General features: G+C 41.4%; 1 protein-coding gene across 1 annotated transcript; it reads right to left on the reverse strand.

Annotated features, from left to right (window-relative positions):
• Positions 1 to 8,187: 8,187 nt before the first annotated feature.
• Positions 8,188 to 12,478, reverse strand: cpdp (CPD photolyase). Its single transcript, XM_070919114.1, has 10 exons — positions 12,376 to 12,478; positions 11,792 to 12,147; positions 11,545 to 11,693; positions 10,680 to 10,862; positions 10,417 to 10,575; positions 9,657 to 9,855; positions 9,378 to 9,530; positions 9,055 to 9,176; positions 8,771 to 8,930; positions 8,188 to 8,671 (listed from the first exon to the last, which is right to left on the reverse strand). Exons 1-10 carry the CDS (start codon positions 12,396 to 12,398, stop codon positions 8,523 to 8,525), a joined length of 1,653 nt encoding a protein of 550 aa, XP_070775215.1. The 5' UTR covers positions 12,399 to 12,478; the 3' UTR covers positions 8,188 to 8,522.
• Between the last annotated feature and the right edge of the window lie 247 nt (positions 12,479 to 12,725).

Genomic DNA, 12,725 nt, shown 5'->3' on the forward strand with positions numbered 1-12,725 from the left:
GCTCTTCTGATCCAGTCTGGGCCAACGGAAGCCCAAGAACACGAAACACAGATGTGGGACAAATTAAAGGATAAACTGAATAAATAAGTGGAGAAACTAAACTATTACAAGGAATGAGGGTTCATTGAATGGTTTGATGAGCCTGAAAATGGTGTGAATCGTATCCTACGGCCCGCACAGATGCCAGATCTGATCCAAACTCAACACCTCTGGAAGATTAGCTTAATAAATGTAGATGTAAAATTTTGGACCGGCCACCATCATAATCAACACACCAAATGAGAGAATATCTTTTGGAAGAATGCTGTTCATCCCTCCAAAAGAGCTCAGATTGAAGAATCTTTGCAAAGGAGCATTGATGCTGTTCTGGAGGTGTTCCAACACCTTACCAAGACACTTTATGTTGGTTTTTCCTTTAACTTGTCACCCATTCTTACATATAAGTGGTCCATAGAACTTCAAATGGGAAGGTCTTAGCCCCAAATGGAAGTGATATTACCCTCCAAGTGGTGGAGGATGTCAGACGAAGATGACCAGGCATTACCTTGCATGGACAGAACCATGTGAGTAAAGGCTACGTGACGCGAGGCGCACTTAAAAAGAAAATAAGCATACTTGCATTCTACACACTCTCCTACTGCATCTGGAATTCCTCCAGACGGCAGAAATACCTACAGTAACTCAAATCCCATTCAGAGTGAGGACCAACAAGACAAGATACTGAATGAAGTGAAAAGATGATGAGATGGAGCAACATCTATCTCTCTGAGGTCAATGTTCGGCTGAACAATGAAATTATCATATAAATGACACAACAAGCATTTTTATGCATGGGGAATATAACCCATCAACTGTCTCAAAAGAAAATAATTTCTATTTGTTTACTAGGTGAATGTATTTATTGTATATACTGTATAATGTGAAGCATAACATTTCCAGGCTTGCTTATTTGCTGCTGTAGAGCTCCGAGTGCCAACATTAACTCACTTTCACAGCAAAGAATGAATGCACAATGGTAAAAGCAAGAACATTTGTCTGGGAATGAATCAGAGGTGAACATGACGGTAGATTTGACTGACGCAGGGAAATAAACATAAGATAATTTGTCCATAACCAGTGACAAAGCTGATTAGTCAGGCTCCTTACAAGTATTGAAATTATATTCTGGAAATACTTGAGGCATAATGATTTAGTATGCCACATTTCCACACACATTTCTTTAATAACTGCATTGTGTAATTACTTATACAATGTACAATATTAGTAATTCTACATATTGTTTAAAGCTTCATTAACAAGAAATGGTAACTCCCAGGTTTAAAGGACCACATCCACACCACATTTATTGCTTTCCTGATAGCAAAAGATGAAAGTGTTCCTGTTGTTTCATGTATTGAATTAATTGCCTTTACATTTTGCAAATTGTATTGAAGACAATACCTGTATATAGGACATGTGAATATTTATCAACTCTTTCATTAATGCACAGGATCTGATGCAGTGTTCTCTACTGTTTAATGAAAGCAGGCATGTTTTTCTCAGCGTGCACCCTTGAAAAAGTATATGTGATTCCATGACCTGCTTTTGAATGTGCTTCAGTGCTGCTGCCAGCAGAGTTATTGTTCTTATTACCGCTTTGACTTGGACACAAACGAGCATAATGAGTCTTTGCACTTGTTTTCATGTTCCGACTCCTATAGAGCGACCAGCTCCCGGACTTCTGTGTAAACATCATGGTTAAAGTACTGCCCGAACAATACAAATTATTTATGAGTAATGAGGTCTGCCAAGAGCCACAAGAACCTTTCCACTAGGCTGTCTCGTCTCAGCTTTGGTGACACACACAGTGCAGGGGAAAAACTTATTTGTGCAAATGTAGATGATGATTATGAGGGGTAGAGGCAGAGGGGAAAGATGACATCACCGGGTCAATAATATGGAAAAAATGAAATAATGAACGACATGAAGCAGGAGGAGGACACAAGACAAAGATGAGCTAACTGATACTGATACTGACAAATCGCTTTGTCATGACACAGTGTTCCACACCAACACTAATGAACAGCAGTCTACTCACAACTTCCATCACCATAACAGAATACACTGTTTACCCACCAGCTCCCCAAATAGACTCGTTTAAAAGGCAGCACCAGAGTATCACCCAAGTAATGGTATTCATTCAGGAGCGCAGATATTATTACCAGCGGTCGCACTTTGATATGACAATATGGAGCAGGCAGTATCATTAAACTGTAAAGAGTTGTGTGAGCGCTGTGAAATTAAAGCTCAAATCCAAACCCAAATGAGAAGTGTAATGTGTTTCATTTTCTCTCTCAAATGAGAAGAGATCTGGAAATTTCTGCCTGTTGAAAAACCATAAAATCCCAGAATTGGAAACAATAAAAAACAAGTTCAATGTGATGCTGAGCAGAGTTGTAGGAGGGATGAATTGCAAAGTTTGTGACCTCACATCACTGATTTTCATCTTCATCAAACTCACCCTAGATGGAAATTTGCATAAGTAGTTTATGTGCATCATCCTGACATGTTTTGACTCACAACATAATGTAAGGAGGGATAGAATTTTTAATTTAGAATCTTAATTTACACAGTCAATGCAACCGCAAACGTATAGACCACCTTTATTAAAGTAGCAGATGATAGGGGAAGGAAACCGAGGAGCTACAGCACTCTTACAATATTCTTATGACACCAAAAAGGAGGTAATGTAGAAGCACAAAAGCCTATCAGACACAAGAAGAATATGGAGGTGGAGATATGATTCACGGCAGAGAGGATGATGAGGTGAGGTGTTTTATAATGAGATGAGTTTAAGCGTATTGTGAGGATGGGGACTGACACTGATGGTCTAACTGGGGCTCCAAGATCATTATAACAAGAGCAGCAGTTGAGAAAAAAGACAGAGAAGACATGAGACTGATACGTCCTTGACCTGATGTGTTAAGCAGAGACCAGAGCATATGCAGCCTATGGAAGGAGTGTTGTACACCCAAAAAATACAGCATCCAGCAGAGGGGTGAAGCACACAAAACTGTTACGTTTAAGGTATAAATTTGGTTGCATGTGTGATGGGTAGCGCTTTTTCCCTCCCCTTCCCGGTTTAGCCACACCTTTCAATCACCCTGATGCGCAACAACCAGGTGCGACTAATCATTGCCGGCTCCCTTTTTAAATGTGAGTGCGAGCAACCTGCAGCAGGCTTGCCTTGCTCCCCTGGCCTCATGATTGTCTGGAGGATTGATGTTCAATAAGGTATGGGTTTCTGTGTGTATGTATATACGCCACCCTATACTCTTTAATGACATGTACCTCTTGTACTAGGAACAGGAAAAAGATGTCGGCCCCTGCCTGACCTAGATGCTGTATGTGCAATGGAGGAGTTTGGGCAATTGCTGTTTTTGTCCCTTGTTAATGTTCCTTGGATATTCTCAGTTACCTGATTTTGTTTTCTTTGTTTCTTTAATATGAATTTGTGATCTGTGGTTTTCTTTAGTTTGCTTCCTGGATTTATTGATTTTCCCCCTGCATTGAAGTTAAGCAGGGGTTGTATGGTGCGAGGAGGTATTTGTTGTTTTCTTTTGTTTCTTTTCTATAGAAACCAATATCTGTGAGCTGTCTTTGTTGGGAATTTGTAACATTGTGGGGTTTTGTTAGTTTCCAGTACAGGTTGGCTGTCTTGTGCTTACAGGTGGTGGGTCACTAGGTGGAGGGTTCCCCCTCTCTGGTTTCTTTTGGTTGCATGTCATCTCAAATTCCTGTGCCTTTTTTTTTTTTTTTTAAATATTTATTATAATTGCATGATTAATTTGCTGTGTATTCTAACTTGTCCTTTTTGTTGCTGTGCTGTGTGTGTGAGCCTCTCCCCTTCCCCTCACTCCTGTAGGTTTCCCTGACACCCCTGCCTGTACTGGTAACGACTCTTAGTATGGTGGTATGTTTTAGAGGATTTTAATATATATATATATATATATAATTTTTTTTTTTTTTTGTAATAAACTGTCTTTTAACTGACCACACTTTTTGACCTGATTATTAACGCCCCAACTAAATTCTGTCTAAATAAAGGACCACCAATGTTAAACTGGAAACGCATGTCTCTGCTCTTATCTTATTACAAGAATCTGTAAAGTGAGTGATTATTCTCTGGGTGAAATTCCCAGGGTGGCGTTGTCACACATGCATACCATCAAATAATTTCATGAACTAAACTTAAAGCTGCACTAATCAATATTTTTAGCAATGTTAGGGATGGCAACGTCATCTTTGGCCCAGACTGAAATATCTCAACTGTTTGATGGATTGTCGGGATTTTGTAAAGATATTCATGGATCCCCCAGGTGATGTCTCCTAATGACTTTGGTGATTCTCCTGACTAGTGCTTTACCGCCACCATGAGGTTGAGCATTCAGTTCAAAGCAATGTAGACTGTCTGGTTAAATTAATAATTGATCAAATGTTTGTGTAATGTGAAAAAGTCATAGTGATGAACCCACAGAAATGCATCACCTCCTCTGCAGTTCCCCTCGGCTCTACGGAGCATTTCAACATCTTTCAGCTTGTTGTTTTGGTTTTACGGTCAGCAACTTTACTGTTTTGGTTCACACTCACCGCTCTCATGAATCTAATTTACAGCTGACGAACCAGCTGTACGCTACCTGCCCTGCACCAATCAGCAGAGAGGTCATTAAAAGCTAACAACTAGCGGGTGAACATAGAGCATTTAACTGCTAATGTAAATGTAATGACATATTTTCTCAGGGGTTGGTGGACACCACACAGAGAGCTAAAATAAAGTAAACAAAGTCTTATTTTGAATGTGCATTTAATAAAATAAAAAAACTCTGTAGTTAATTCCAGTGGCAAAGTGCATTGTACTGGAAACCAGTTCAGGGTTGGTATGAGGAACTTTAAAAGCCAACCTCCCCTTGGATCTGGCATCATGGTTATTAGCTGTTAACGTCAACAGTGTTAAATATCTCAGCAGCTTAGACCGCATGGTCTTAAAACTGAGGATGCTGATGTCGTCTAGATGACAAGCGATGACCTTCCAACCTTTTCATATAACTCACAATGGTCAGTGTATTGTGTTACACAGTGAATCGCTGTTTAGCACTCAAAGGGAATAAAGCTACAGTAAGTCAGGTTATTTCTGTGAGTGGGTGTCATCTCACAGGCCAAAGAAATGCAAGTTTGGTTAATTAGCAAACTCGACATAGGGTGTACCATGTGTCGGCTCAGCACATAGTGAATGCTATCACCTCCTCCTCCTCCTGCGAGTGGATTTTCTTATGAAGAAACCTGGCCAGTGAATGAAAATGTAAGAAACACCATGACCATTTGAAGGCATTTTCTCTCCTTCTCTCCTGTAAATTGCTGACCAGTATTGGAGTGTCGAGGTTGTGCCACAACATTATTCAGCTGGGCACCTGGTGCAATAAGCCCGCATACTTGCAGAAAAATGTACTTACAACACGACAGTGAATGTCAGTGAAAGCAAAAAGTAATTCAGAGACCGGTAGATAAAAGGGAAAAGGGGATATCAACAGCACATTGATTAAACTCTGGCACCGCTTCACTGTTTTCATTTCCTCCTTGTTATACCAGTCTTAGTGGGTGAGATTAGCTCTCCATTCAATTTATACGCAAGCAATTTCACAAAAGACTGGTAAATCCCAGGACACAGGGATTCTGCTGTGATTGCATTCTCACTCATGTTTATAATATATATGTCTGATGCTCTAGTGCTGAAATGACTCATACTTTTATACACCTGCAAAGTCAAGAGGGAGAAACTCCCCAGGGGAGCAGGATGAAGTCACAGTTCCCGTGGTCCAACATCTTATCTTTATAGTGTTTTCTATAGGGACGTCAAAGTCAGCCTGCGGGGAGTCAGCTGACCATACCAACTGGTTTCAGCTATTTAGCACAAGAAAGCACGATCTTGAGAGACATTTATTTATTTCCCTTGAAAAGAACTAACACAACATGAACAAAAGAGCCCATAGAATAAAGGTCCATATTGTAATTTGCAAAGCAGTGTTAAGTGCGTTGTTACCTGGAGGGATTGTTTGTATCCACTACTGAGGGTTTTTGTTTCTGTGCTTAATTACATCAGTAAATAAAATCACATCTGTAAGTGTGATGTAACCCAAACGCTGAAAATACGAGCGTGTTACTGTACATATTTGTTTCCTATTTTAAAATGAATAACATGAGTTTCTCTAATCAGATACCTTTTTGACATACATTTGATGAGGCTGAAATGTGTTTTTAAAAAACAATAGCATATGCACTGATGTGATTAGATTTTTTTCGAATGTCGCTGGTCTGTCACAGTAGCTTGTGGATAACAATACCTCAAAGTGTGGCTTTGTTTAATTCTAAATTAAATTCAAATGCAATCAATTCAAAGTGATTGTGGGTGGATGTCTGCTTGTGAGTAAAGAACAAGTCTGTTAAAGGCAACATATGCTGCATTTCAGGTCTTACAGATAAATTACAGTTCGGAAAACTGTAAATGAATTAAGAAACTGTGATATAAGTTAACAGAAAATGGTTTAAGACTTTGGTGTGAAAAGAGGGCTAGCAGCATGGCTGGGCCACCAGGCAATTTGTCTGGTTTGACGTTCACCTGGGGACATCAACAAGGGCTCCTGACGCGATAATGTGAGCCCGAGACAAAGTTATAGCCAGCTTTTAAGTGAGAAGGAGCTCAAGACTGCACAAGCAAGCATGTGATTGGTAAAATAAAACACAGCTGAGCTACTTTTAAGTGTGTAATCTTGATTTGTACCTATACTTATATATAGCCCTAAGAGTCTGCTGCACGTTTCCCTCAGAAACCAAATACCAGCTGCAATAATCATACTTAAACCTCAGCGTAAAAACAGCTGTGACTATATTCTTACAAAGCTGGGACTTCAAGTAGTTTTCTGTCACTCTGCTGTGATCTATTTAATAAAGCTGGAAGATCACCAGCAACATCCTTCACCGACATCATGAAACACGGCTTACTGTGTACAGTTGCAGCAGAGGTACAACATCTAAATAATATTTAGATGTTGGACATCGTTGTCAGCTCGTATGTCCACCACACTGTTCTCCATTGTGAGGATGCATATACGACAGCTTGTGTGTGAAACTACACATCACCTCCGAATCAATTCATGTTATGAGAAATGTTGCATTTTCTCTTGTTGGAGACACGATTAGTTTGAATGTAACTGACATACTGCTTTATTGGTTTGCACAACCTATTCTCATCTCAAGGAAAATATTTTATTTTAATGCGACTCACAGTCCTGCTGCTTTTCATCCACCCAGCTCATCAAGAACGGATTTACTCCTCATCTGCAACCGCACGTGAAGACACATAGCCAGTATGATAGAAACTTGGATCAATTGAAGTGCTGAGGACCACGAACCAGTAAATTACAGTATGAAATGTCACACTAATATTCTTATTCCCTATAGCCAACTGGTTTCAGCTAATTAGCACAATCTTGGGAGACGTATATCTCTTTTCCCCTGAAAAGAACTAACACAATAACAGAGCCCATAGCATGAAGGAGTTCCAAGTTGTAATTTGCGAAACGGTGTTAAGTGCGTTGTTACCTGAAGGGATCGTTTTTATCCACTACTGAGGGTGCAGTTAATTAGGTTGGGTAGAAGTGGTTTTTGTTTCTGTGCTTAATTACATCAGTGTTCAATAAAACCAAATTTGCAACTGTGATGTAACCCAAACCCTGCAAACACGAGCGTGTGATACTGTACATATTTGGCTTTATTGTTTCCTATTTTGGATTGAAGAACATGAGTTTCTCCAATCAGATTATTTTGCCATCCGTTTGTTGACAGTTGATGCAAAAATGTCTATGTACTGATTTGATTAGATTATTTTGAACGTTGCTCATCTATCACAGTAGCTCGTGCTATCTACAAGCTACTGTGGTATTAAATTAATTTAGAATTGATTTAATCTAAAAAGAAATTCAAATGTAATCAATTCAAAGTGATTGTGGGTGGATGTCTGCTTGTGAGTAAAGAACAAGTCTGTTCTGGCAACAGGTCTTACAGATAAATTATAGTTGGAAAACTGAATAAAGAAACTGAGGTACAAGTGATCATGACTTTAACTTTACATGACTTTGTTTACTGGTATGAGAAGACTTTTTAGACAAAAGGAGTCAAAGTAAAAACCAAAAGCAAAAAAACTAATATAAAAACAGCATAAAACAAAGTAAAAAGCTCTTTCTGCTTACTAAGTAGGCACCGCAGATCATAATAATGTTATGTTAAGCAACAGCAGTTAAGTACAGGAAATGACTCTAAAAGAAACAGCCCAAGCGATAACATACTGAATATTTTGGAAAAAACAAGAACAACAAAGAAGCAAAGAAAATCCACTGCTGGAGAGCCCGTACAAGCGTTCCCTGAGGTAAAGGTGTAGGAGATGTAGGCTGTCAGGCATTTTATTCCCATCCTTCAAAACATTTTATGCTTCAAAGGTTTTTGGGACAGTACTTTTTCTCAAAGCTGGCTACGTCAAACTTCCGAAGGCAGCCTTTGTAGTTCATGTAGCGGATCTTTCCGAAAACGGGTCTCTCTGCCCAGCCCTGGTCATGGATGCCACAAATAGACCACATGCAACCTACGAGAGGGGTGGGGGAGCATGAAAGATGTGAGAGAAGTCATTCAGTAAATCAATGTCACACCGTCACACAAATGAGAATTGAATCCATGTCCTCACCGACAAAGCCGTTAGGGTCCTGGCCATCCAGCTCATAGCGATCGTTTAGGTACAGAGCGATTGAGAGCGCCTCCTCTGGCGAAGACGTCCACTCCAGAATCTTTTTGGCCCAGTACATCCTCAAGAAACCATGCATCTTCCCCTCAGTGACCATCTGGTACTATTGAGGACATGCAGTAAACAGCAGTAAGACACAAAGCAGAACACGGACTAGTGATCAAATGTGTTTGCATCAAAAACACAGGAACACTGTGAGATCTTGTGTTTTAGACCGTATGTTGTACCTGAGCGGCGTTCCAGAGTTTGTCATGTGTCTTTGCTTTCTCTAGCTGCTCCCGCATGTAGAGATACGGCCTCTTGTCTTTGGCATGATCTTTCAAGGTCTTCTGAGCCCATTCATACGCACCTGAGTACCAACATTCAAAAGGAACAATCAAAAAACAAGGACAACTTCAGGAGCTGAGTCATTTCAAACCTACTCTACAAGCTACCAATTTAGACAAATGAATTCGGCTTGTGAGCAGATGACTCATCTGAATGATGTCACTAGTGGGACACCCATCACAACAGAGTGAACGGGATGCAATTTAATGAGAACTCAGCTGACCCTCCACGCTGTCGTATTTCTTGTTGTAGAAGCAGAAGTTGTCGGTCAGCTCCCTGCGCACCACCAGCTCCTCAATGAAGGAGGAGACTGACTGACCGGCGCTCTTCCCGCTGCTCTGAACCTGCAGCACCACACGCTGGGCTGACAGGTGGCCTGCAGGGAGGAAGAAGAGATGGTTGAAGAGCAGAAAAAATCTCAGATTTTAGACAGACAGAAAAGCTTATGGTATAGGCCGTGCATTAGATTCACACCTGCCATCTTTCTCATGGTACGACTTACCGAAGCGGATCCAGGGGGAGAGTTGGCTGAGGGCGGCAGCGTTTGGGTCGTTGCGTTGGGAGTCAAACTGTTTAAGGCGTATATCAATGAAGGACTCCAACATGGCCATCCCTGCCTTGGTGCCTGGCTTAGCCCACTCCGTCTCTCCGACTGTTTTGTCGACCTGCAGAGAGGCTAGGGTTTTGTCCCAGTCTACTGGCTGTGAGGTGAGGGTTGGGGGAAAAAAAAAAAAAGAGAAGAATTCAGCCAAGGTCACAGCTGACAGTGTTGAGCTGAAATATACACTGCAAACTTCAAAAGAGGTGAAGAAAGTTCTCTAACCTAGCTTACATTATCAGGAACCAGAGAATGGCACATCAATCACAGCAGTGCAGTGAAGGCACACAATATCGCTTTAATATCCAGTGCTGGGAAGGAATTTATAACTTCTGAACGGTATAAAAAGTCTGCTGTTTATATTCACTCGTCAATAAATAATGTGCAGTGGAGGGGAGCGGCTGAAGGTTGAAAGGAAGCACTTTATTGCAGCACTGACTTCCAAACTCCCCATCAATAAGCTCTTAGATCTTAGAAGACACCTCCAAAGCAATGAATGCTTTTAGGAGGAGACAAATTGCGATTGTGTCGTCTTAACCAACCCAAAAGTCCTTGAATGTGACATATAAACATGAATGCATGACTTCCATCTTACTTACAATCGCATATTAACTTTTATTCACAACAATCTGAATGTGCCCTTCACTGTTAGTGCAGCGCTTACTTTGGCGGTTCTTGTAGCCGTGTAGGGGTGTTTCTCTACCAGAGGAAATTCAGTGAGGAACTCTGGCAAAAGCTTGTTGATTTTTCCTCTGATTGTCCTGGCGGCATACTCAAGTTTAGGGGATGCTACCCAGCAGGTAACAACATTGTGGGCATCAACCTGTAAAAACGGAAAATTAGCTGTTTAACTCCTATGGGCACAACATGAGGTCAATTGCATTGTGGACATAATCAGGGAAACGCTCTCTCCCTCAGTGTTTTTACCTGGATGAGGGGAATGGCCTTTGGAAGCCTCTTTTTGACGTCCTCCAACCACTGCAGGGGCTCTCTGAGAGGGGAGAAGTCCATCACCACGGCCCCTAGGCTGCGATCTGCCACGAAGGTGGGAAGAACGTCCCCAGCTGAGCCATGCAGCAAGTGGAACTGGATGTCTAAGGTTTTGCATTCCTGTTTGAGGCAGAACAATGAAGTTATAGACTGGGCTGTGGGTTCAAGTACCTGGATCACGAACCGCTGACGTGCCACAAACTTGGATGTCATGTGAACAATGTATTTGACTTGTGTGCTTTATAAATGCCCCCCACCCATTACACACTGATGTTATCTGTGACTACGCCTATACTCACTAATGATACATGTAAGGGAGCCACCTCTTTGACTTTTCTATTGACTGATTTTAAACACTCATTAAACTGGGGCTGCAAACATTGTTACAGTAATACTGTAAACATTATCATTTTCATTATTGAAGAATCTATTACTCATTTAATTGATTATCATTTAGTCTTTAAATACAGTAGCCAAAGAGCCCAGAGGGTATTTTGTTTGGTCCAACCAACAGTTTGATATGATATAAAGTTAGCTTACCAGAGTCTAACCAGCTTAAAAAGTCTAACCAGCTTAAAACAGCAAGTGTTCACTTTATAATTACATTCAATAAAAAATAAAAAAAACATTTTGGACAGCCTGCAAACGTTTGGTGGTATTACTTGATCTGAATGATTTACTAATGGAATAAATGTACTGTAATGTATGATTTTCCTGCCAATTAAGTGAGTGAAGACAAACTAATGCACAACTGGAATTTATGGCTGTGGTGAGTGCATTCAAAAAATCATGAGGGCAATACCTTTGCAACTTCTTCCAGACCTTTCAGCATAAAGCTGTAATGTCTCAGAGTGGACAGTTCTGATTTGGGGACATCCAGGCAGACACAGACGTGCAGAGGAAGGCTCTCCTTTACAGCAAGCCGCTGGGCATGGATCAGCGCCCAATTATCTAAAACACACAAAACATGTTGCCAATGGAAACATGGAGAAAATACAAGCCAAAACAGGTCCTTCTCTGCACTGCTGGTAGTTGTTTTAGGAGTTTACCTTGTACTCTGTGGTCTCGTGTCATCCAGTACAGGACACCCTCTGAGCCCTGCTTTATCTTTTCAGTGTCGGACATAACGCGGAGGCGCTTCTTGTTGAATTTCATCTCCTTCTCCTTTGTCCTCTGCTGCCTCACAAGGTCCTGCAGCCAGCCCCCAGCTCTCTCCGTCTTCTCCTTCTTCATGGCAGCCATCTTCTGCTGCTTGGCACGGGGCTCTTCAGCAGCGGCGGCGGCGGCAGATGTTGCCTTGCGTTTTTTGTCCGACATGATGGTTTGACTGGTGAATGACTTGGTCAGGCTGGGGAACACCGAGGTGGGCGTCTGGTTATTGTGAGCAGCAAGCCTCAAGAATTGCCTTGACGCGGAGGAAAAAGATGGTGGAAAAACTCTGAGAACACTTGTGTTTGCAAAACATTACAGAAACAAAAATTATGAATGCACGCTTATGTTGGACTTAAGTGTGAAGACACAAAGCATTAAGAAACACGAGCCAGACATGGAATAATAGGGAAAAAAGCCTACAACACGACTAGCTGGGGAAGCGTCTCATTAAAATGACCGTCGCGTTCAAGATTGAACTTACCTCCTCCAAATGCAGTGCAACATACAGTGAATAAAAGTTGCAGTGGGTCTGGGAGAGGTTATTTGAAGCTAACCGACAGAAACGGGACACAGAGTAATGTCCCTTTCAGCAGGCCAGTAGCGAGAAACACGTTGGTTGGTGCCGTATTTCGTTTTAAGCAACTGGTCACGTGAGAACGCCGGTGTTTCGGTTTTGTAACACGGTTTTGTAACGCACTGTTTTTGTCGGATTGAACTACATTTCCCACAACGCAAATGGAACGTCGACACAGGGCATGCGCAGCGCCGTTTACGTTCGGAGGAGGTTCGTGGCTGTCTGTTGTAACGTAGCCTCGAAAGGGACGGTCAGCT

The sequence above is a fragment of the Enoplosus armatus genome, chromosome 14 (genome assembly GCF_043641665.1).
Source record: "Enoplosus armatus isolate fEnoArm2 chromosome 14, fEnoArm2.hap1, whole genome shotgun sequence".
Lineage (NCBI taxonomy): Eukaryota > Metazoa > Chordata > Actinopteri > Centrarchiformes > Enoplosidae > Enoplosus > Enoplosus armatus.

What these genes read in the sequence shown, in the direction of transcription:
- cpdp (XM_070919114.1), bottom strand. Translation starts at nt 12,398, where the DNA reads ATGTTGCACTGCATTTGGAGGAG. An exon ending in AGGCCATTCCCCTCATCCAG is followed by an intron (nt 10,576 to 10,679) that starts GTAAAAACACTG and finishes CCGTTTTTACAG; the next exon opens with GTTGATGCCCACAATGTTGT. An exon ending in AACTCTGGAACGCCGCTCAG is followed by an intron (nt 8,931 to 9,054) that starts GTACAACATACG and finishes TGTCCTCAATAG; the next exon opens with TACCAGATGGTCACTGAGGG.